The sequence below is a fragment of the Macaca fascicularis genome, chromosome 17, assembly GCF_037993035.2.
Source record: "Macaca fascicularis isolate 582-1 chromosome 17, T2T-MFA8v1.1".
Taxonomy (NCBI): Eukaryota; Metazoa; Chordata; class Mammalia; order Primates; family Cercopithecidae; genus Macaca; species Macaca fascicularis.
In genome coordinates, this window is record NC_088391.1 from 5,103,880 (window position 1) to 5,126,017 (window position 22,138).

At 40.7% G+C, this 22,138-nt stretch overlaps 1 protein-coding gene across 8 annotated transcripts in view; it reads right to left on the reverse strand.

Moving 5' to 3' along the window:
* CPAP (centrosome assembly and centriole elongation protein) overlaps nucleotides 1-22,138 on the reverse strand; it is a 42,941-nt gene that overhangs the window by 16,195 nt on the left and 4,608 nt on the right. For 7 of the 8 annotated variants that reach the window (XR_012426768.1, XR_012426767.1, XM_015439075.4 and 4 more), the window contains exons 2-9: nucleotides 15,483-15,987; nucleotides 14,821-14,944; nucleotides 12,645-12,941; nucleotides 10,587-10,695; nucleotides 9,663-9,765; nucleotides 7,910-9,530; nucleotides 6,485-6,617; nucleotides 1,731-1,896 (exon numbers count right to left, since the gene is read on the reverse strand). Coding sequence is in view for 6 of the 8 variants with exons in the window: in XM_015439075.4 (XP_015294561.3) it covers nucleotides 1,731-1,896; nucleotides 6,485-6,617; nucleotides 7,910-9,530; nucleotides 9,663-9,765; nucleotides 10,587-10,695; nucleotides 12,645-12,941; nucleotides 14,821-14,944; nucleotides 15,483-15,926 (2,997 nt within the window). In the remaining 2 variants the exon portion in view is untranslated. The remainder of the gene's footprint in view (nucleotides 1-1,730; nucleotides 1,897-6,484; nucleotides 6,618-7,909; nucleotides 9,531-9,662; nucleotides 9,766-10,586; nucleotides 10,696-12,644; nucleotides 12,942-14,820; nucleotides 14,945-15,482; nucleotides 15,988-22,138) is intronic. The other variant, XM_074021735.1, reaches the window with a different exon arrangement.

Sequence of the window (22,138 nt, forward strand, 5' to 3'; positions counted from 1 at the left end):
TAAAGATGTTCTGTTAAGATACATCATGATTTCAGTAGACTATCATTAATGTTTTAAAAAAAACACCACGAATATATGTATGTACTTTCTAAGAATTTCTCTGGAAAGATATGAGATTGATAACACTGGCTGCCTCAAGAGAGGTGAATTACAATGCAAACAAACCAACTGTAAAGATACCAAGCAACTGGAAAATCTGAATATGGACTAAGAATTCATTGATACTATAAATTTTGTTATAGGTGTGACAAAGGTATAATTCCCCCCACCCCGCTCAGTGGACGGAGTCTCACTCTGTCACCCAGGCTGGAGTGCAGGAGCATGATCTTGGCTCACTGCAACCTCCTCCTCCTGGGTTCAAGAGGTTCTCCTGCCTCAGCCTCCCATGTACCTGGGACTACAGGCGCACCACCACACCTAATTGTTTTGTATTTTTCGTAGAGATGGAGATTTGCCATGCTGGCCAGGCTGGTCTCAAACTCCTGACCTCAAGTCATCTGCCTGCCTCGGCTCCCAGAGTGCTGGGATTATAGGAGTGAGCCACCGCCCCCAGTCAATAGTCTTATTTTTTTAAAGGTGTCTTTCTCAGAGAAACATACTAGACTATGTATAGGTGAAATGAGCAGATGTCTGGGATTTCACTTTTTAAATTCCAGATTAAAAAGCAAAAAAAAGAGTACGAGGCAAGAGAGATGAAATTAGAAAGACAAAATGATACCTTTATGTATTTTTGAAATTTTCCATAATAAAAAATTGTTTTCAAAAAACAACTGAACAGGTGGCCAGGGCAAGGGTGAGGGAGAAATTTCACCACACATCTTTTTGTAACTTTTGAATGATAATATACTTATATTACCTTTTGAAACAAAAGTTTTAATATTGCCAACATCTAACATATTAGAGTTAATAAACTAAGTATTAACCAAAACATAATAGTACGTTTCTTCCCACAAAAATTAAGAGAGAATTAAAGACCCTGAGCACCGTGCTGTTCAATAACTCAAGGTGTAGGTGTGCAGACCAGGATGGCTACACGAGACAGGAAGAAAGCAAAGGAAGGAACTCAGAAATGCTAGTAATTAAAATACAGACAGTGGAGTTTCCATTTTATGCTAGAAGCAATGGATAGCCATTTAAAATTTCTCTTTTGATAAGTCTTAACTTTGATGAAGTCCAATATATTCATTGTTTCTTTTATAGTTGTGTCTTCTCTTAGAAATCTTCGCATATGCCAATGTTGTAAGTAGATTCACCTATTTTTTTCTAGAAGGTTTATAGTTTTAACATGTCCATTTCTAACTATGAAATGAACAGGACTGATAATCTGGCCTATCAGTTTATAAGTTTTAGAATTAAAGACCTGGTTATTTATGGTCGTAAATTATGATAAATGAACAGAACTAACAGTATTTGGTGGTATGTGGTAGGTCAAAAAGATTAACACAACATTATGCCGGTGAATTTCCAGCTCCAGGCTTGTTAATTCATCTATGATATTATCACGGTCTTTTCTAGGAAGCCTTTACTAGTAAGAAAAGAACTGTTATCTTCTACTCTTTAAAACTCAAGACTACAGAAGACATTCCTGATGCACTGTCTCAGACAGATTATTTGCTGAATGAATGAATGATGGATTGATACAGGTTTGCTATGACATAAGAAATAACTGAGATTCTTACAAGATTGTCACCTTTACTAACTTACATGAATATAACAAAGAGCTAGCATACCTGTATTTCTTCACGTTCCTTTTTATCTGGAAAAGTTCTTGCAGCTGTAGAATACTTTTCAAAAACTTTACGTTCCTTTTGTAGCTTCCTCATTTCCTCCTTTTTAAACTCTTCTATTCGAGCTAATTCTTTTGCTTTCTGTTGTTCAAAGTCTGCAATTTCTTTCCTAAAATGACCAAATTATGTTATCACCTAAGGAGACCATCTTGGTGCGGTGATGTGCAGGACCTGCTGACAGGCTAGTAACTGCTAGTCCCGGTGAATTCATCTTCAATCCAGAGGCCTGAAATAACAGCCAATCCACTCACCAAAGCATTCGTCCAACAAGCATTCACTGGGTGCCTACGATGAATCAGGCATTCTACAAGGTGGTGAGGAAACCACAGGGAAAAAAACAAACATTCTAGCTGGCACAGTGGTTTATGCCTGTAATCCCAAAACTGGGAGGCTGAGGCAGGCCTGAGTCCAGGAATTCAAGGTTGCAGTGAGCTGTGATCGCCTGGGCAACAGAGAGAGACTCTGTCTCAAAAAAAAAAAAAAAAATTATTCCCATGCAGCTTCTTACATTCTAAAGGAAGACAGATGATAATAAAGAAGGTAAATAAGTACATGGAATATTAGAAGCATTAAAGAGAAATAAAGCAAGGCAGAAGTTTAGGAAATATCAGAATGGGAGGGTGAAACTGCATGTGAGGGTTATCCTGCTGAGATAATATGAGGGGTTCTCTTGCTGAGATAACATGAAGGAAACCTGAAGAGAATGAGAGAGGCGGTCACAAGGGTGTCCACACACAGCAGTGCAGGCAGAGGGTGCGGCAAGTGCCAAAGCCCTGAGGCAGGAATGTGGCTGAGGTGTTCAAAGAACAGCCAGGAGGCCAGTGTGGCTAAAACAGAGTGAGCAAAGGATGGGTAGCAGGAGAAGGTGTCAAAAAAGGAAACAGCCCAGGCACGGTGGCTCACTCCTGTAATCCCAGCACTTTGGGAGGCCGAGGCGGGCAGATCAGGTCAGCAGCTGGACCTGAGGTCAGTTCGAGACCAGCCTGACCAACATGGAGAAACCCCCGTCTCTCCTGAAAATACAAGATTAGCCGGGCATGGTGGTGCATGCCTGTAATCCCAGCTACTCAAGAGGCTGAGGCAGGAGAATCGCTTGAACCTGGGAGGTGGAGGTTGCAGTGAGCCGAGCTCACGCCATTGCACTCCAGCCTGGGCAACAAGAGTGAAACTACATCTCCAAAAAAAAAAGGAGGTGGCCTTGATCAGATGAACTACCCAAACACAGGATGGCTATGGATGTGTGTGAAGAGCACAGACATGGGCAGCAGAGAGACCTACTAGGAAACAATTTTAATAACCAGGGAAAGCCAATGGGGCCCTGGTCGAGAGTGGCAGCTCTGAGGCAGTGAAGCAGTCGGGTTAGAAACGGACTGAGAGAGCAAGAGAAGACTCAAGCACGACTCCAAGATTTTCCACTGGCCAAATGAAGAGCAGACTCTCATGCCGAGACAGGGAAGAAGAAGAGAAAAGTAAGTTCAGGAGGGAACGTCAGGAGCTCACTTTTTCTAAATGATCAATTTAAACATTCATCAGCTCTCCAGGTAGAGACAACAACGAGGCAGTGGGATAGGAGATGTGGGTGAGAGATCTGGATCTGGGGCATAACAGCATTTAAAGCCTCGACACTGGACAAGTCTCTCCCTGCCTCACTGGAGGGACAGCAGACAGATAAGATACTCTTACTGACTAAATATGCAAAAGGTCGACAGTGTGCACACAATCATATAGTCAAAGCAAACACTGGGGGAGGAATACTTGTGGCACATTTGAGAAAGTTTAGTATCCTGAAAAATGAGCAAAGGTCACAAAGAAAGTTACGAAGTAAACACAAATGACCGCTAAATATTAAAGCATGCTCAACTTTATCAATAATTAAAGAAATGCAAACTTCAGCAGGTGAAAGATGGTATAATTACCAGGTTGGCAAGATGTGAAAGACTGCTAACGCTCAACTCCAGTGATGGGGAAAGGGGTGAGAAGAAGCCTCAGATGCTGACTGGGGCAACAGACATTCTAAAAATTTATCACAAGGAAGTATATTTTTAAATAGAAAGTGCCTCATACATACGATGATATTCCCCACAGAATGATTTGTAATAGTGAAAAATTCTAAACAAGCTAAATTTCCACTAACAGATTAGTCACAGTAGCATTAATACAATACAGTCATTTCAAGGATACAGAAGACTAGGGTGTGCTAATAGGGTAAGATGTCTATTACGTTGTTAAAATAAAAAGCAGGGCTGGACATGGTGGCTCATGCCTGTAATCTCAGAAATTTAGGAGCCCAAGGCGGGAGGATCACTTGAGCCCAGGAGTTCAAGACCAGCCTAGGGAACATGGCAAAACTCCGTACCTACCAAAAATACAAAAATTATCTGGGGGTGGTGGCGCATGCCTGTCAGGAGGCTGAGGTGGAGGATGGGTTGAGCCCAGGAGGCAGAGGTTGCAGTGAGCCAAGATTGTACCACTGCACTCCAATTTGGGTGACAAAGCCAGATGCTGTCTCAAAAAAATAAAAATAAAATAAAAAGCAGATTAAAGACCCCATACAGCAGAGTCCAGGGCTCTGCTGAACCGCACTGCCTAGGCTGCCACTGAGGCTCTGTCACTAAGGAGGTAAACTTAAAAAACTTTCTTCTCAGTGCATCAGTTTCCTCGTCTGTAAGTTGGGAAGAATAACACAATGTCTAAATTTGAGGACTGAATTTTTCTTGGAACAAAGCAAAACTGACATAGGCAAAATGCTTAAAAAAAACACACAAAAAAACCCAGCCATTATCTTATGATTTAAATGTTCTTTAAAAGAAAAAGGTCCATTTTGAAATAATGAAGTAGAGACTTTTTTTTTTTGTTTTTTTTGAGACAGAGTCTCGCTCCGTCGCCCAGGCTGGAGTGCAGTGGCCGGATCTCAGCTCACTGCAAGCTCCGCCTCCCGGGTTCACACCATTCTCCTGCCTCAGCCTCCCGAGTAGCTGGGACTACAGGCGCCCGCCACCTCACCCGGCTAGTTTTTTGTATTTTTTTAGTAGAGACGGGGTTTCACCGTGTTAGCCAGGGTGGTCTCGATCTCCTGACCTCATGATCCACCCGTCTCGGCCTCCCAAAGTAGAGACATTTATTTAAAAGTCATCTTGGGTGGAGAAGGGATTGGAATAAGTTCCACATTTTACCCATCACTACTATAATAAGTATATATTTACAGTATGTATCAGCAGAAAAACAAAGATGTTTCAATTAAAAAATAATAAATTTTCAGAATTTGATTTTTAAGCATAGTGCAGAATACAGTATAGTAACTGAATTTCCTTTTTAAGTGGATTAATAGCTCTCTATAACCCTTTATCTGGAACTTATGGGCCAGGTGTGCTTTAGAATTCCTATTTTTCAGGTTTTTAGAGAAGAAACACGGAAGAGATGTCAAGGAAGACGGTGGAGTAGGAAGCTCCAAGAATCACTCCCTCCACCAAAGCCGCTATTGAACTAGCAGCACCTGTGAGAACCAACCGCTTGGGAACTCTGGACACTAACGAAAGCCCTGCAGCGTCCTGGCGAGTGCTAAAGAAAAAAGAGGCTGGGAAATCTGGGCGAATGTCAGCATTTGCATAGCAGCTACCATCTCCTAGATCCAATCCCGCAGCAGGCAGCCATGGGAACTACAGTTGAATGAATTTCTCCTCAAACGTTAAAGTAACAAAACCAAAAAACAAAGAAATACAGTGTGCATGTGACATATAATATCCCCAACAAGACCCAGAGCAACATCTGGAATAAAAAGTATTGGTGTTTCTGCAATAGAACTTAGTACTATTCACAAGTACAATTTAAAAATGCCTACATAAAATGTATATATGTAATAGAAATAATAAACATATATAAATAGTCTCATGTAAGTTCAGTTCAAGTTTCGCTAACCAATAAGGTCGGGTGAGATCATGACCTAGGGTAGGAAACGATATGTCCTACTATTGACTGCTGTAGGTGGAGCTGTGTCCTCGAAAATAATATGTTGAAGTCCTAATCCCTGTGAAGGTGACCTTATTGGAAATAGGGCCTTTGGAGATATAAGTAAGATGCCAGTTAAGATGAGGTTATACTGGAGTAGGGTGGGCCCTTAATCCAGTATGACCCTATCCTTAAAAGAGGCACCAAGACAGACACACACACAGACGGGAATGCCATGTGAAGACACGGACAGAGGGAAGATGGCTGTGTGACCACAGAGGCGGAGACTGGCGTGATGTAGCTGCAATCCAAGAAATACCAAGGAGTGCCCCAAACCACCAGAAGCTGGACGAGCCAGCATGGCCCGCCTGGCTGGTGCATGGACTTTGGACTTATAGCCTCCAGAACCACAGGAAAATACATTTCTGTTGTTTAAAACCACCTAGGTGGGAATACTTTGTTACAGCAGCCCAGAGAAACCAGCACACTAACTAGGGAAGGTACCACAGCTCCAAACTGCTTTTCAAATTTTAATATATGCTCTCTCCACTAAGAAAATTCCCCTTCATACACATCATTGACTACACTGGGTCATTTTATTCAGTAAAAAAACGTATATGATAACAGATTTCGCCTCCTTTTCAGTTACATTTGCTGGATTGATTTAAAATGTTTCAGACTGTTTACAGATGGTCTTAAAGGTATAACTGAATCACAGAGTATTTTTTCCCAACTTACAGACCCAAACGTACCTGAGTTTTTCCAAGGCACTTTCTCGTTCAATGCGAAGTTTAGCTAAAGATGCGTTCTCGGCTTTAAACTTTTCTATTTCTGTTTCCAATTCAATAATTTTCTCTCTCAAAACCTGGGATCGAGCATTGTCACCTATGAAATAGGCCATAAATACTGAACTTCACAAAAGGCCTTACTGCAGCAAAAACACCAACTAGCTAGTAACACTAAGAACCAAGAATATGGCAAACATCTGTGCCATTAAAATGCATTAGAAACAATGCTTCAAATATGAAAAGGAAAAATATTAAACCTAACTTTCCTGAGGAAATCAGTGTGTATTTATGAATTAATCTACCTGAAAAGAGTATTGACCTGATAAGGAATCAACATGATACACAAAAAGAAATCATTCAAATCCATTTTTAAAAGACCGATATATATAAATAGCTTAAGAACATGAATAAGTAATCAACAAAAGATCTAAAGAGCTAATCAACACCAAAATCAGTTTACCCCCTACTACTAATCAAATAAATGCAAATTAAAATTTTTTCCCTTTATCAAATTTGCTATTTAAAATGTAAAATAGCCAGTGCTTCTGTCCTTCAATTCAAAGAAGCATTTCATCAGTTAGTACTTTTTTAGAAAAGAAATGTGATCCACAAGGCTAAAGGAATGAGGCAAGTCATAAACTCCGTCATATTAAAACTACATAGAAAAAATGACTGGAAGGAAATATCCCAAAATGGCATAGCAGTCACTTTTGGGTAGTTAAGTTGTAAATATTTTTGCTTCTATATTTTTTAAGCTTCCAAACTTTGTACAAAAAAAATTACTTTTAAAATCAGAGTTTTTGAAAAATAACGTTATAATTTCTATTTTAAAGCACCTATGCTCTGCTAGGCAGTCAGAGTTTATAATACAATATAATGGAAAGGAATCTTCCAGCGTGAGTTTAAAAAGTTCGTTACATCAACAGAAACACTACACATCTATTAAATGGAATGAGGAAGATGTGTATATGCGGTAGAACAATCTTAAAAATTTATCATAAGCAAGGTGCAGGACAGTACGCAAAAAGCATATTTTCATTTGTATAGAAAGGTAATTATACACAAACTGACACATATGCTTTTTTATGCATGGACTCTTTAGAATACACACATGAAATGGTAATACTGGTACCTCTAGAAGGGGGACTTGAACCAGGTCTGGGGAAGAATGGAAACGTAGAAGCTTTGATGTTATCTCACTTTATTAAAAAGTAATTAATTTTAAAGCATTATATCGACCCACAAAATAAATCAAATTTTTACAATCACCCATTAATTTGACTTCTATTGAGCAATAAGGAAAGTTAGGATTTTAAGTATTCTGACAGCATACCGATAAATGTTAACTTTCTAACATTCCGATACATATTTTATAATGCTCTGACTCACCAGGTGGTTGGTCTTGACTTATGTTTAACTTGGGTTCGGTTCCCAAGTGTGAATCTGACTTCGGTTTTGGTTTCAAAGCAGGAAAGAATTTCATCATCAGCTCCGATGTAGGAGGAGGACTTCCGCTCCTCCTGGACTTGCTCAAGTCTTCTCCCCTCTTGACTGGTGCAATCTTCCTTTTTATTGTTTTGTCCAAGACACCTGTTTCATTATTAGGGTAGCATGTCTGCGGCGTCCCGTAAGTGGATTCATTCCCAAGAGTAACGTCATGATTACACATGTTCTCTTCAAGGTCAGTCCAAGTTCTCTCATCATCAAAGTCCATTTTACTCATACTTAGGGATGAGGGTCTTGCAGGCTCAGATGCTTTGTGTTTTACGCTTTCTATGACAGACTCATCGCTACTGTCATCTTTATCAGACAAATCCAGATCGACGTCTCTCCTTTTATCTTCTTGGGCCCCGGTGTCCTTAAAAGGCCCCTTACCATCACAGATGTGTGGGCTGTCCTCTCTGCTGCTGAAGCCCCTTCCTCTATCCTCAGTTGAGGGTTTTATGGTGATATCAAGCTGTTCCTCAGAGTCACTGCTACTGTCACTGTTCAGAACACCTTCATCGTCACCTGCATTCCATTCCGTTTGATTTTCAGAAGTGCTCTTTTGGACGGCTTTCCTACTGACTTTACAAGGCTGTTCCCTCGATTCATCAGCTGAGGACAGTGAACGGAGTTGTTTGGGTGTGACTTCACACTCACCGTCCTTCTCACGTGCAGTGTGGTCCAAACCCTCACCGCGGCTACACTGACTAACGGGATCTGCCGGATTTGTCTTCTGTGGCGCAGCTTTGACAGGGGTGGAAGACATCCGGTGACCTTTGCAGATCTGTTGATCCCTTTCTAAGATTTTCAGTACAAATGAGGAATTACTAGAAAATGATATTTCATCAGCAGCTTGTTCTAAAAACAAAAATTCATCTAATTCCAAATTTTCCTTTTCCTTTTCTCGTTCCCAAGTCTCTAACGTTTTCTGAAGAGAAACATCAAGAGAAGATTCAGACTCTTTCATGGTCTCCCTCATGGGGCTCTTGGAAGCCAGGCGGCTGGCCGGCCCCGCTGAAAGAGGAGGTCCGTCTTTACCTGGTGTCTTATTCCACCCTGTGCAGCCAGTATCGCAAGGTTTTCGACTCTCAGGCACATTTTCTTTATTATTAGATGCGACTCTTTTATCAAATTTGATCTGGTCTCTACATTGCCCATCGCATTTCTTCCCTGTGTGTATTTTCAGTCCTGATGGAGAAAGACTTTTCCTGTCACTACACTTCAGCACTTTCGGCTTCTGACTGAGGGCGACAGAACCACTCTTGGTTCCAGCTTTACTCTCCTTTTTAAGGGCAGGGTTGTCTGCACACGGCTCCTTATTTATGAGAGCGGTTTTCCGCTGGAGTTGCTGTCTATCCATTTTAAATAGTGGCTGGTCCTCGGAAGTGCTCTGGTTAGTCACTAGTTTACTTTCTTTCCCTTTTTGAAACTTAGATTTAGCATTAGTAAATCTGGCTAAACCTTCTCCTCGTTTTAAAAATGGTTTTTTTGGTTTTGCTTTGATTGGCAGTGGTCCTTCTGCTTCCTAAAATATAAAATAATAATATTTGAATTAATTTTTGTATATCCAAGTCATCTCAAAGTTATTTTTAAGGCAAATTATAGATAAATCTCTAAAGCCTTAGAACGATTTAATCAGAAGAGCACAATTGCTCACCCTCAGCTGTTTTTGCTTCAGTTCTTGCTCTTCCAATCGAATTTGTTCTTCTAAGTAGTCTTCAAAGGTCTGTTTCCTTTCTCTAATAGCAGCTTTAATGGGCCTAGTTAGAAACACAAAGTTATTTAACATGCAAATCATAATGTGTGAATATTTTACACTTAGTGTCCCTGGTATAGAAAACCTTGACAACACGGAGAACTAACTTTTCCCAAAATCAGCGCCTCCCTTTGAGAAGCTAACAAAAGCCACAATCCCTCTCCACCCCTTAAAATACAGAAACACACAACACTCTTCACAAGACTCTGGAGTCCTAAGAACCCTTCTGAAGTCCATCTATCGACTACAGATTAACACATGGAGTAACACATTCAGCAAATAACTTTAAAATGTATTTCAAAAATAGATCACTAAACATGCATTTTTTTAATTAAGAAAGGCCCTTAATGTGAGTGAAGTAATAATCAGAAAAGTCATTTTGTCCATATCATTATATTCAAAAATGTTGAAATAAATTTTTTAAATAACTTAGTTAAATGATAAAATACTTTATCTTTGCCATATTTTAAAATTCTGTAACTGATTATGCAATTATAATTAATAAGTGACACCAAATGGGAGATGCCAATACTTAATTTTTCCCTTCTCCAAAAATAGGATTTAACTATTTGAGAGAAATTGATTTTATCCAGATGTTTCTCTTAAGTGAAAAAGCTTTGACAACACAATGTCAAAGCAGCTTTAACTGACATATCTCCCAACCTCCTTTGCTGTTGACAGTACATAAGAGGTTGTATATTTAACCTGATACTTTAAAGCATCATCAAGCAGAAACAAGAAAAGTACAGATCTTTCAAACAAGTGTTCAATAACAAAGGCTGTTTACTAAATAGTCACATTTCTCACTTTCCACATGAACAATACCTTTCTTCAATATTAGCCACTTCTGAGGAATCATCATGTTTTTTTAAGTTCTTAACATTAGCTTCCTGAATTTGTTCTGTCATTTTCTCCCAACATAAAATACTTTCTCCTGAGATAAAAATTAGGAACAATTTAGCTCAAGAAAAGCATATTAATGTCTTAAAACATGAAAATTTTACAAGTTACTATGCTAAAAAAATTTTTAATTAAAAGTGATGTATGTCAAAGATTTTACAACACTCAAGGAATTCTTTAATATAATTACAAGAAACTACAAAACTGCAATTAAGACACCTGAGGTCGGGTGTGGTGGATCACACCTGTAATCCTAGCACTTTGGCCAAGGCGGGAGAATAGCTTGAGGCCAGGAATTTGAGACCAGCCTGGTCAACACAGCAAAACCCCACCTCTACCAAAAAAAAAAAAAAAAAAAATTAGCCAGGTGTGGTGGCACATGCCTGTAATCCCAGCTACTTGGGAGGCTGAGAGCAAGCAGAGGTTGCAATAAGCCAAGATGGTGCCACTGTACTCCAACCGAGGTGACACAGCAAGACCTTGTCTCAAAAATAAAATAAAGACACTTGACATTCTTCAAAAGGTTAATGTCACGAGGAAAAAAAGTGTGGGCTTTTCTAGAGATTAAAAAGACTAGGCCAGGCGCGGTGGCTCAAGCCTGTAATCCCAGCACTTCGGGAGGCCGGGACGGGCGGATCACGAGGTCAGAAGATCGAGACCATCCTGGCTAACACAGTGAAACCCCGTCTCTACTAAAAAATACAAAAAACTAGCCGGACGAGGTGGTGGGTGTCTGTAGTCCCAGCTACTCGGGAGGCTGAGGCAGGAGAATGGCGTAAACCCAGGAGGTGGAGCTTGCAGTGAGCTGAGATCCGCGCCACTGCACTCCAGCCTGGGCGACAGAGCGAAACTCCGTCTCAAAAAAAAAAAAAAAAAAAAAGACTAAAGAGTTATAAGAATCAAGCATAATACATGAACTTGACTGGATATGCATGAATCTGATTGGATCCTTTAAAAAAAAGCACCTTTAAAAGGCATTTTGGGATAACTGTGGGAATTCCAAAACGAACTTAAATATTAAGGAATTATCATTAATTTCTTTAGATATAGTAATAGCACTGTGGTTAAACAGATGTCCTAATTTTTACTTGATGCATACTGAAATATTTGGAATGAAGTAACAAGATACCTGCATATTATTTTCACTGAAATGGTTCAGCAAATTATACACAAATAGAGGTAAAGATAAGGATATACATATAGAAGATATATACACACACATACATACATTGATAGAGTAAATACAGCAAAATATTAACCGCTGTATCCAGGTGGTGGGTATATCAGTAATCACTGCAGTGGTCTTTCAACTTTTTTAGATGTTTGAAATTTTCCAAAACAAAAGGCTAGGGAAGCATGTTGTGTAAAAAAGAAAAACATATGTGAGCTTTCCACACCGATGAATTAACTCTAAATTAGGAACAAGGCATGAAGGCTGGGTGCAGTAGCTCAGATCTGTAATCCCAGCACTTTGGGAGGCCAAGGCAGGCAGATCACTTGAGGCCAGGAGTTTGAGACTAGCCTGGCCAACACGGTGAAACCCCATCTCTACTAAAAACACACAAAATTATCTGGGCGTGGTGGTGCATACTTGTAATCCCAGCTACTTGGGAGGCTGAGACACGAGAATCACTTGAACCCTAGAGGCAGAGGTTGCAGTGAGCCGAGATTGTGCCACTGCACTCCAGCCTGGGTGACACAGCGAGACTCTGAATCAAAAAAAAAAAAAAAAACACGCCACAGGGGACAAGAAAAAAATAACCACACAGAGCTATCAGGGTAGCATGTGCCTATAGTCCCAGCTACCTCAGGGGCTGATCGGGGAGGATTACTTGTGCTTAGGAGTCTGAGTCCAGCCTGAGCAACACGGCCAAGACTCCATCTTTGAAAAAGTAATTTTTAAAGAAAAACCACGGAAAGGCTTGATCTTAGGACAAGTTAGTAACACTGTAAGTACAGAAGAGGGAAACACAAGTAGCTCACCTGTAGGATGGTTACGGTTTTCTTCTTTTAAATTACTTTTTTCCACAGGTGCTTCTTGACACTGTGCCTCAGAAAATAAATTAGGAGAAGCACGTTTTGAAGTTAAGACAAAATCTCCACGAGCAGTTCTACAGAAGTTACTTTGCTCATGGGATAAAATGTTGGAAGCGCATGTTTCTTCCTGGGTTGGGTCTGGGTAGACATACGATGGGAAGCAGCGTGTGGCGCTCTCTCCAGTGGTGGCATTTCCTGGAGATCTGTGCTTCTGGCTCTGATCATCAGGCAGTACACTCAAACCTTGCAATTAAGAAAAGCAACAAAGCTGATGACTTCCTTCAACATTTTCTTTTCTCCCCAGTAGTGACCCCACCCACAAAGGCTTCTCCGCAGTGATAAAAGTATCTTTTCCCTTTATTAGGAAATGGTGATTAACAAAACCATTGATTGATTGAGACAGTCTCGCTCTGTCACCCAGGCTGAAGTGCAGTGGTGCGATCTCAGCTCACTGCAACCTCAGGTCACTGCAACCTCCACCTCTTGGGTTCAAGTGATTCTCGTGCCTCAGCCTTCTGAGTAGCTGGGATTACAGGCGTGTGCTACCACGCACAGCTAATTTTTTATATTTTTAATACAGAGGGGGTTTCACCATGTTGGCCAGGCTGGTCTTGAACTCCAGACCTCAGGTGATCCGCTGACCTTGGCCTCCCAAAGTGCTGGGATTACAGGCGTGAGCCACCATGTCTAGCCTGTTTTAATCTCTAATACAGTAAAAGTTATTGATAAATACAGCCCATATAACAAAAGTTATTTGGGGCTCTCAAACATTTAAGAATCCTAAGGGGTCCCGAGACCAAAATATTTGAAAACCACTGCCCCAAAGCAAAATGCTCCGTGACTGAATGAGGCTAGTTCTTACATAAGTAACTTTGAATCAGCTTTCCTGTCATTCTGTCATAGTGCTGGTTCTACCTTTAAAAGTATCATAGCTGTTATTTACGTGATGTTGATTATTCTTTGTATGTATTCCATAAAGAAACCCTAAGCCATTCAACTATTTTAAGGCAATGTTTTCTATATTCTCTGAGGTAAACATCCAAATTCCCTAAACCATTGTTCATGTGCTACAATTCTCACAACCAAGCCCCACCCTACCCCTGCACCCAGCCTCACTCACTTGCCAAGTCTTCTTTTTCTTGTATTCTCAATGCCCAGCACAATCTCTGAGCAGAACAGGTGCTTTCCTGGGTCAGTAAAGTGTATTTCTTAAAAGTAGCACCAAGAAGCAAAGCAAACACATGGCTCCAACCTCAGTTTTTTTCAAACTGTGGGACACAATCTATAATTCTGTCATCAGATGTAGCATTTTTAAAAATGATGTAGAATTAGAATAAACAAGATAGAAAATGTCCTCACTACCTGCCAGGAACACCAATAAGGACTGATGACATGAAATTGCTGTCATTATGAGTCATGGTTTTAAACATTTTTACCACTACAGAGTGTGGTCAAGACACTTTCAAACCACTGCTCCAGGTCACATTTCCAGTTTTCTTTCCTGATTGGCACATGATGCTTTCCGTTAACTGACAGGTCACACAACGGGATACTGTCATCTCTACCCCAGAAAATATCTTTGGTGTGGTTCTTCAGGTGAACAGAGTGGCTTCTACGTATGTTTACCTTTACGACACCCAACAGCTTTCATTCATCAGGCAGGGGTTGGATACCAGTAGTAGCTCTAGACCAAATCTGACTTTTCTTACATTGGACCGTTTTTGGGGGGGCAGGGTCTCACTCTGTTGCCCAACTGGAATGCAGTGGTGCCATTATAGCTCACTGCTGCAGCCTCAAATTCCTGGGCTTAAGCAATCCTCCCACCTCAGTCTCCAGAGTAGCTAGGACTGCAGGCATGGACCACCACACCCAGCTCATTTTTTTTTTTTTTTTTTTAATGAATAATCATGAATGCCTGAAAGCAGGGCAGGCACACACCAGAATGCCGCAGCTCCTTCTTGTTCCAGTTATATTACAACTCTACCATTTCACATTTATCTGCTTGGCCCTTGAAGAAACTGGAGTTTACAACACGTGATACAGGAACAATAGAAATAACCTGTCAAACAACCACAGGTCGGAAAAGTGCGCTGTACGGAGGCTCCGTGCAGGCAAAGCATACCTGGAAGTGCGCACTGCCCAGACGCCACGGCGAGCAGCTTCTCTCGTGCTTCCATGAGTCTCTGGAGTTGCTCCAACTGTTGCCTCTTCAATTGCTCCTGCTTCTTCTGTTGAACTTCTTTCAGCTTTTTTCATACAAAATTAATTTTATTAAATCAACTTTACATTTCTTCGTGGACGCCTTGTTCCCTTAATTCCTCCCATCTCCCTCCTCCCATCTTTCCTGGTAAGAAGCTTTAGACAGGGATCCCTAGGTAACTAAATCAGCCACCAAAAATCTAAAACTCAAATCCTTACGAAGGAAATCACATCAACTATCTCAACTAAGAGACCGAAACAGTCATATAAATCCTTTGATTGTTAAAATAGGATGGGCTTCAGTAGATCATCCCAATGATGTACTGTTTTTTTCCCCAATACTTGAACAACCATTTCTTACTTTTTGCCAAATGAGGTAACAACTTAAAGTTATCGTAAGTGCTATAATTATATTTTACATATGAAACACACTTTAATGTTTCACATTAGACAAAGGGCCAAATCTGGTATTCTGAGGATTTCGGAGTGAAGGGGAAAAACAAGAAGACCTGGAACAGATGACTTTATTACATAAACAGAAACCTGCAATGACATAAACCCACAGTAGCCCAAACCCTATTGTACCTGTTCAAGTTTTTTAAAAAGTGGGTCTTTATAAGCCCCTTCTTTGAATTCACTCGCAAGATCTGGGATGAAGTCATTTTTGTTCTCTTCCTGGTGTCCAGGAGCATCGTGACATGCCACTATCTGTGGTCCCTTTGTAATGCGAGGAAAGCCTGTATGGGTTTCAGATTTATCTGACTGTGGTTTGTAAGGGCTGTTTGACTCCAACTTCTGTTCTTCATGAAGTGAATCTTCTTCATTTATAAAGCTGAAGCTATCAGAACAATGTGTGCCTTTAACAGGAAAGCTGGTAGAAGTGTCCACAGCTGCTTGCTTCTCTTTGTCTGCTTCCAAAACAGGAAATCCACGATTTAATATGACCCCAGCCCGAGAAGGATTGGTCATCCACTGGGTTAGGAAGTTCTGCCCACTGTTTAACTCTGAAGAGGTTGGCATCAGGAACATCTTAGTCCAATGACACTATTTAAACAATGCAAAGGCTAGAAGAGCTACTGATTTCCAATACCTGTAGACAAAGATAGCCAACAAAATGTATTAGGTAAAGCCATTAGATGTCCTACTCAAAATAAGCCCAAATCTCAACCCAGCATAAAAATGTCCTCAATATTTCATATACAAAATACCTGAACTAGCGAAGCAACCGGGCATTGAGCTACATTTTTTTTTTTAAGTCTTAAAAATAACCAAATTGAGTAGATCAAAAACCTAAGATCCTTTTTGACCTAAACATTCAATTACTAATGATTTTATACAAGTGCTAGATTAGTTGAACTAAACTATGGAAGATAAAATACCTTAAGTTATTCACTTAAGAAAAAAAAAAAAAAAAGCCGCTATCAGATATTACCCACAATAAGCACTTTCTTGCTTCTGGCCCTTGTTTAACATTGTTTCTTTGCCCAACTGGTGAACCTGTTTTCTCCCTAGTTCTAGAACAAAAGTTACCACCAGCACCTGTGGCTTTACCTGGCAGTGTTACACCTGTCCCTTCCTCTCTCATCTCCCTACTAACACCTCACCCACCAGATAGCCCCTCATCTGTATTCCTAGAGGTAAAATAGTGACGTCACTCTTCTAGCACTCATCTCATTAGTGGTGTTTTGCTTTCACCTTCATTACCAATCCGTGAAGTTCCTTGAAGGTATCTATATATTCACTACTGCCAAGCACCATGTCTGCCAGGTAGGAGAAATGTAATTCTTATGGCATGAGCCAATAAAAATTACATTGGCTCATGCTAGAACTCTGTATGAGTTATCAGACTTTAAAATTAACCAAATTGCTAGTGTAACTTTGTCACCATGTGATAGATATACTTAACCAGGACATCAGAGAAGACAAGCCTTGCCTCTGTGTGTGTCTGATTTTACTCAGCTAACATTTACTGGGTTCTTATTCTGTGCCAGATACTGTTTTTGGCCCTGGGTACACAGCAGTTCATAAATCAAAGTCTAGTGGGGAAGACACACACACACTCACACACACACACACACACTATACAGTATGTTAAACAGAAATAAGTGCAAAGGGGAAAAATAAAAGCCATGTGGGAAAAGGAGGTTGTAAGTTTAGACAGGGTGGACAGGGTCCTCATTTAGAAGGGAAAATTAGGGACCAAGGGAAGGAGAAGGTGCAAGTTGTGCAGCTATCAGGGGCAGGATAAGACCCCGCCCCCCAGCCTTCCTAACCTTCACCTGCAGGACATTCCCGCTGATACCCTATTCCTCCAGAAACCCCCATCACCATTATCTACCTATTTAAACCTATTACATCACTCACCACTGGAAGCCCTGCGACCCAGAGCCAGGCTTCACTTCTTACACACTAATCCCCACACCTCACTCTGCTCCATCTCCCAAACATCCGAGCCCCAAACACCCACAGTCCATCATCAGCAAAATCCTCATTATCCTCAACCTCTTGTCTGAGCACTCCCTCACCTTCCTGAGAACAGCTGTTTCTATGGAGTCCATACTCCAGTACCACTGAGCCTTGAGACAAAACATATATTCTTATTCCTCTTCTCCTTCCAGACTACACTCCTTTTCTAGACCATAAAAAGCAATTTTACTTGGGAGTTCTGAGGTGGCAGGATCGCCTGAGCCTAGGAGATCGAGGCTGCTGTAAGCAGCACTCCAACCTGGGCAAGAGAGCAAAACCTTATCTCAAAAAATAAATAGGCTGGGCGCGGTGGCTCACGCCTGTAATCCCAGCATTTTGGGAGGCCAAGGCAACCGAATCACGTGAAGTTAGGAGTTTGAGACCAGCCTGGCCAACATGGTGAAACCCCGTTTCTAACAAAAATACAAAAAAATTAGCCGGGTGTCAGGGTGCATGCCTGTAATCCCAGCTACTCAGGAGGCTGAGGTGGGAGAATCGCATGAACCTGGGAGGCAAAGGCTGCAGTGAACCAAGGTCACACCACTGCACTCCAGCCTAGGCAACAGAGTGAGACCCTATCTCAAAAAACAATAAAGAAATAATAAATTAACAAGCAATTCTGACTCTCATATGACCAAACTACACAATCTACTACCCCTCCTTTATTGTCTACCAACCTCCAGAGATCAATGCCATCTTCTCCCTCATTTCCTAACATTTCCTGGCTGAGCACCTGAAGAACAGATTTGCCATTTACTGAAAGGGGGAAGATGGAGGACGAAACAGGTTTGGGGGAATCAGAGACCAAGAGTTGAATTTAGGACATTTTAAGATGCCTATGAGACATGCAAGTAGAGACACCATGTCAGCAGCAGCTGGATGCACCAGAATGCAACTCATCAAAGAGGCCAAGACTGTGAAGCATAGATTTGGACATCCTCAGCATAAAGATGGTATTTAAAGCCTTGACACTGGATGAGATCACTGAGGGATTGGGGGTAGTCAAAAAGAGAGGAGGCGGCCAGGTGCAGTGGTTCACGCCTGTAATCCCAGCACTTTGGGAAGCTGAGGTTGGTGGATTACCTAAGGTCAGGAGTTCGAGACTAGCCTGGCCAACATGGTGAAACCCCATCTCTACTAAAAATACAAAAAATTAGCTAGGTGTGGTGACGGGAGCCTCTAATCCCAGCTACTCAGGTGGCTGAGACAGGAGAATTGCTTGAACCGAGGAGGCAGAGGTTGCAATAAGCCGAGATTGCGCTATTGCACTCCAGCCTGGGTGACAAGTGCAAGACTCCATCTCAAAACAAAACAAAACAAAACAAAAAAACAGATAAGCAAAAAGTGTAGCGTGCTTGAGGCTAAGTGATGAAAGTGTTTTGAGAAGGAAAGAGCTATGCTAAATGCTGTGCACAGATGAAGGGTAAGGAGAACTGAGAACTGAACTCGGAATTTGGCAAAGCAAAGGTCATGAGAACTTCAGTGAGAGCAGTTGGGGACAGGGAGAGCAAAAGCTTGAGTGGAGAGGATGCATGACAGAATAAGAAATTGAAGACAGTAGACAGCTAACACCAGGAGTTCTGTTATAAAAAGAAGGAAATACATAGGAGAAATAAAAGCATGTTCGTAGGCTGATGAAGATGGAGAAAGGGGAGAATTGCTACAGTCATGTTCTGGAGAAGATGGGAAGAGTCTAGTCCCAAAGTGGAATGACATCTCACACTACTTTCCAGACACAATTCTAGACTTTATAAAAAGGGCAATGTGGAGGCAAACAAACATGTATGTCATTTCATACTTGGTGTCTAAAAAACAGAAACATATGAAAAGTATAAACAGAAAAATACCGATGCTGAAACATTAAAATGGCACATTGTCACTCCACTGAAGACATGGAAATGAAAACAGTAACGACATTACCATTTTTTCTTGCCCTCGGTGGGCAAAGACTGAAAACTGGTAATACCAGTATGAGAAACAGAAACTCTTTTTGGCTTTTGTTTGTTTCTTATCATTTAACTTGAAGAAACGCTGAGGATTCACTGAGCGAATGAACTGGGACAACATTTTGAAGAACAATACGACAATATCTAGCCAACTGTAAATTCAGAGGAACTTTGACTCAGCAACTTCACATCTAGGCATTTTGTCCCACAGTTATACTGGCATAAACTCACATTTGCAATAAACTGAAAGTAAATGTCCATTAACAGGAGATCAAATAATCATGGTAATCATATTACACAACTGTTAAAAAGAACAAGTAAGCTCTTCACTGATACAGAAGTAATGAATATATCCAAGATACGTTGCTAGTTACAAAGTGCACAGCAGTGCGTATTATAAGAAATAAAGACAAAAAAATACAATTACATGGACCTATGCATCTAGTACAGTTAGTCACGTGGCTACTGAGCATTTGAAATGTGGCTAATGTGACCGAAGAACTGAATTTTCCATTTTAATTAAAGTTAATTAAATTTAAAAGTGAAGTACAAAATATTTTTCTCTTAAACACTTTATTCTCTTGGTAGGACTACATTTCACTTTAACCACTGCATGGTATAAGATGCTGCTGTCCTGAAGCCCGTGTCAGTGTGCATTACCCCCCCAGATTGCAAAGAAACATGTCTGCAATCTCATCAGTGTCAATGGACTGATTCTGTTTGAATAATTTGTTTTCAACACACGGCCATAACACTGTTAAGTGTTTATTTGAATAGTTTCTGAAAACAGTGCAAGTTACGGTGATCTGTTTAAATTGTAATTGGTAATTATCTTGGTCCATTGTCTGCTGCTGTAACAGAATACCAGAGAAGAGACTAGGTAATAAAGAAATTTATTTCTCACAGTTCTGGGGCTGCGAAGAACAAGAGCATGGCATTGGCAACTGGCAAGGGTTATCCCCATGGGGGAAGAGTAGAGAGGCAAAAAAACAGCCTGTGAGGGAGAGGCTGTCTTTTATAACAAAGCTACCCCTGAAATCAGTAACCTACTTCTGAGATAACAGCATTAATCCACTCATTACGGTAGAGCCCTCATGACCTAATCACCTTTTACATTTCCCACCTCTCAACACTGTTGCACTGGGAATTAACATTCCAACATGAGTTTTGGGGCAGACATTCAAGTCATAGCAGTAATTAAGTTGAAATATTTAGTATTTTAATTACAGCATAATTATTTTTCTAGTTTGAAAAATAAGTATGAACAATTTTTAAAATTTAAAACAAAGGTACACTTAGATTTTCAGTTGCGTGGGGAGTTCTAAGTGTAACTCTGACTTCTCCAAAACTTAACCGCCAACAGCCTACTGTTGACTGGAGGCCTTATCGACAACAGGTAAAACATATTTTGTATGTTATGTATATTATATACAGTATTTTTACAATAGTGTAAGCTGGAGAAAAAATGATAAGAAAATAATAAAAAATACATATTTATTGGTTAAGTGGAAATGAATCATCATAAAGGTGTTGACTTCATACTTTGTGTCTAAAAAACATAAACATATAAAAGATACGCAGGGAGACCTTCATGATGATCCGCTTCCACTTAATAGTAAAGGTCTTCGTGTCACTAGCCCTCACATTGGACTAGGACGAGGAGGAGAAAGGGCTGGTTTCGCTGTCTCAAGGGTGACAGAAGTGGAAGAAAATCCAGGCATAAGCGAACCCACAAAGTTGAAACTCACGTTGTTCGAGAGTCAACTGTAATTAGTCACCTGTATCAGGACTAAATATCCAACAAAAAAATGTTTTATGATTTGGAACAGAATCTGAGCTTTAGCTTTGGCCAGTTATAAAAAAGCCTGGAAAGAAAGAGGCTGAGGAAAGAGAAATGAAAAGAAAAAAGAAAATTATTTTCAGATGAAGAGAAGGTAAACAGGTTATCTGAGTTGAGGAAATTGTTAGACTATTGTGCGATTTAAAAAGATATTTTAATTAAAAGGTTATAGATGTTTTCCAAAAAGTGAAAAATTTTCAACTAAGTGACCAACCAATTGTCCACAGACCCTTCTACTAGTATCCAGGTTCAAAGCTGTAAAAAATTACAAGCACTTGCCTTTAGCTTTATCTGTGTAATGCAATGAGAGACTGACCAATCACCAATTTAGGTGTGTTTTATCTCAAAGATTACCCGAATTTACAAAGAGATATCAATTCAAAGCCTTAAAACTGAACCTGTGGCATGGATGTTTTTTAACTTTTTTTTTTTTTTGAGATGGGGTCTCTGTCACCTAAGCTGGAGTGCAGTGGCATGATCACGGCTCAGTGCAGCCTGTACCACCCAGGCCCCAGTGATCCTCCCACCTCAAGCCTCCGGAGTAGCTGGGACCAACAGGCATATGCCACCACACCCAGTTAATCTAATTTTTTGTAAAGAGTGGTCCCCATATGTTGCCCATGCTGGTCTCGAACTCCCGGGCTCAAGCCATTCTCCCACCTTGGCTTCCCAAACTGCTGGGATTACAGGCGTGAGCCCCTGCGCCCCAGTATTTTATGTCTGACAGAAGAATTTCAGCTAGATATGAAAACATTAGTTTTTTGTTTTTTTTTTTCCCTGAGACAGGGTCTCACAATGTTGCCCAGGCTGAAGTGCAGTGGCACAATCACGGCTCACTGCAGCTTCAACCTCCCGTGCTTAGGTGATTCTTCCATCTCAGCCTCCAGAGCAGCTGGGACTACCGGTGTGTGTCACCATGCCCAGCTAATTTTTTTTTTTGTAGTAACGGGGTGCCCCTACGTTGCCCAGGCTGATCTTGAACTCCTAGG